Below are 2,164 nucleotides of genomic sequence, written 5' to 3'. Positions count from 1 at the left end.
CCATCTTAAATAGAAGCGTTTGCCACTGGATCACAGAGAACCCAAGGGCCACCAGGGCTCGCCTTGCTTTCATTCCAACTCCCTACAGTAACTTCTCAAAGACCCAAGAAAAAGGTGGACGATGCAATGGGAAAACTGAGGGCCTTGGAAAAGCTGTTTCTAAGCTCAGACTCTAACAGCTTTGGCTTCCTGGGCTGGGGAGGTCGGTATGAGAGGGTGTTACCCATATCTCAACATGTCTCCCATTTTCTGCTGTTTCTCTAAAGCACTTGCTCATCTAGGACTCTCAAACATCCTGCCCTGTGTCATCCACAACTAGCGGGGCACCAAAGCCATGAGTTCTCCACCTCTTCCCAGACAGCTCTCCAAATACACCCTCATCTCCCTGGAACAGCTCAAGCCTTCCTCATCCTGCACCTACACGCTTACCTCTGCCCTGCAATTCCCTTCTCCCTGCCACCCAGAGTGTCCAGCATGATCCCTACCTACCCTGCTTAGTATCTTAACGTCAATCAAAGGAATGATCCCTTTTTGTCCCTCCCTACCCAGTCCTGCTAGTTAGCAAGAGGCTCCTCAAACCCAACCCTCCACCTGTGTCTCCGGTTCATACCAGCTCCACAACCCCTCGGCCCTCAGCCCTCCCTGTCCAAATCTTGCCCTGCCAAGCCTCACTCAGCCAACAAACCCAGGCACCGTTCTCAGGCTTCAATGCATATTAACTTATCCAGTGTTCACATCATTAAATAGACACTAACTTCTCTTATCCTCATTTTACAGATGAAGAACTGAGACACAAAGAAGTCAAAGAGCTCATATGGGACACAGCCCAGATTTGGAGTCAGACAGTCTGCCCACCCACCCCTCCCACGCCCACTCTTTAACCATCGGGCCAAGTGCCCTTTCCCACCCTCCTGCACTTAAAACCCTCCCTCCCCAGAAGAAGGCCACTTATTTAGTGTAGCAAAGAAGTTTTATTACAACTTCTGATAGGAAGCAAAGTAACAAGGCAGAAGTTGGTATATGCGAACCGATGTGTGGTGGGCAGGGTCCGAGGGCCTTAACCATATAGTCTTTTGTTCCTTTTCCCATCACAGGCCACACTGGCATCTGATCCCTCCCGGTCTCTCTCCACTCCACGGCACTGGACGGAGGTGTTTGAGACCCTCGCCCGGCCGGCGGCTTGAAAGGAGTAAGGAGGTGCGGCAGATCCATCCAGGCAATCCCAGGAGGCGACCCGCCGCGGTATTGCGCGGTCCAGTCCGCAGTCCGCAGATCCCGGGCGCTTGCTGCTCTCTGGCGGCCAGAGCCGGGAGCCCGAGAGCCCGGGGACCCGGGAACCGCGCCGTCTCCGCTCCGCGCGCCCAAGGGCACCAGCGAGTGACCGAGAGTCAGGGGGAAAGGGCGGGAGGAAAGGGGACGCGGCGGAGGGGCAAAGGGGAGGAGGTTCGGCAGAGGCGCGGAAAGGGGCGCGGGAAGGGGTGCGGAGCTGACCGCCAGAAGAGAGGGCGGGCGGGGGCACCCGCGGCGACCTGCTGCCTCGGGGCCGGAGCGGGCGTCAGCGCCGCGGCCCCTCCGGACCCCAGAACTGCCGCTCGCCCGGCGCGCACTGCCCCTTCTCCCGGCGAGTGGGGCGCCCCCTCCCTCGGCGCCGACCGCCCCCTCCTCCTTCCCGGCGCTGCCCCTCCTCCGTCCCGCCCCCCGCGCCCGGTGGAAAGCGAGCGCCGCAGTGGCTTTGCCTGCACTGCCCGGCCCCTGAGCCGCCGATCTGCCCGCTCGCCTGGGCACGCTCAGAGTGCGGCGCGCATCCCCGGCCCCCGGCTCTTCGCTCCGACTCCGCGACACCAGCCTCGGGAGCCCCGGCCGCCGCGCCGCCGGCCCCGATCCGCTGGCGGACAGCCGCGCTCCGCGTTACAGCAACTCGGGCAGGACCCCGACGGGACCCGCGCGCCAGGCTGCCGCCCGAGCCCCGCGGCTATGCCCGGGGCCCCTCGCCTGTCCGGCCGCTCGTCCTGCGCCCGGGCCCGGCCCCCGACGGCCGCGCGTTGAGATGACTTTCCGCGACCTCCTGAGCGTCAGTTTCGAGGGACCCCGCCCTGACAGCAGCGCCGGGGGCTCCGGCGCGGGCGGCGGCGGGGGCGGCGCGGGCGGCGCGGCCGCCTCGGAG

At 63.2% G+C, this 2,164-nt stretch overlaps 1 protein-coding gene across 1 annotated transcript in view; it reads left to right on the top strand.

The window, feature by feature from the left end:
- The first annotated feature begins 2,047 nt into the window (after positions 1-2,047).
- ADRA1D (adrenoceptor alpha 1D) overlaps positions 2,048-2,164 on the top strand; it is a 20,694-nt gene continuing 20,577 nt past the window's right edge. The window contains exon 1 of the mRNA XM_049651080.1: positions 2,048-2,144. Within this exon, the coding sequence (XP_049507037.1) occupies positions 2,048-2,144 (97 nt within the window). The remainder of the gene's footprint in view (positions 2,145-2,164) is intronic.

Source organism: Panthera uncia (assembly GCF_023721935.1).
Source record: "Panthera uncia isolate 11264 chromosome A3 unlocalized genomic scaffold, Puncia_PCG_1.0 HiC_scaffold_11, whole genome shotgun sequence".
NCBI classification, from domain to species: domain Eukaryota; kingdom Metazoa; phylum Chordata; class Mammalia; order Carnivora; family Felidae; genus Panthera; species Panthera uncia.
The sequence above is the reverse complement of the archived record's forward strand: the minus strand, read 5'-3'. Positions and strand labels throughout refer to the sequence as shown.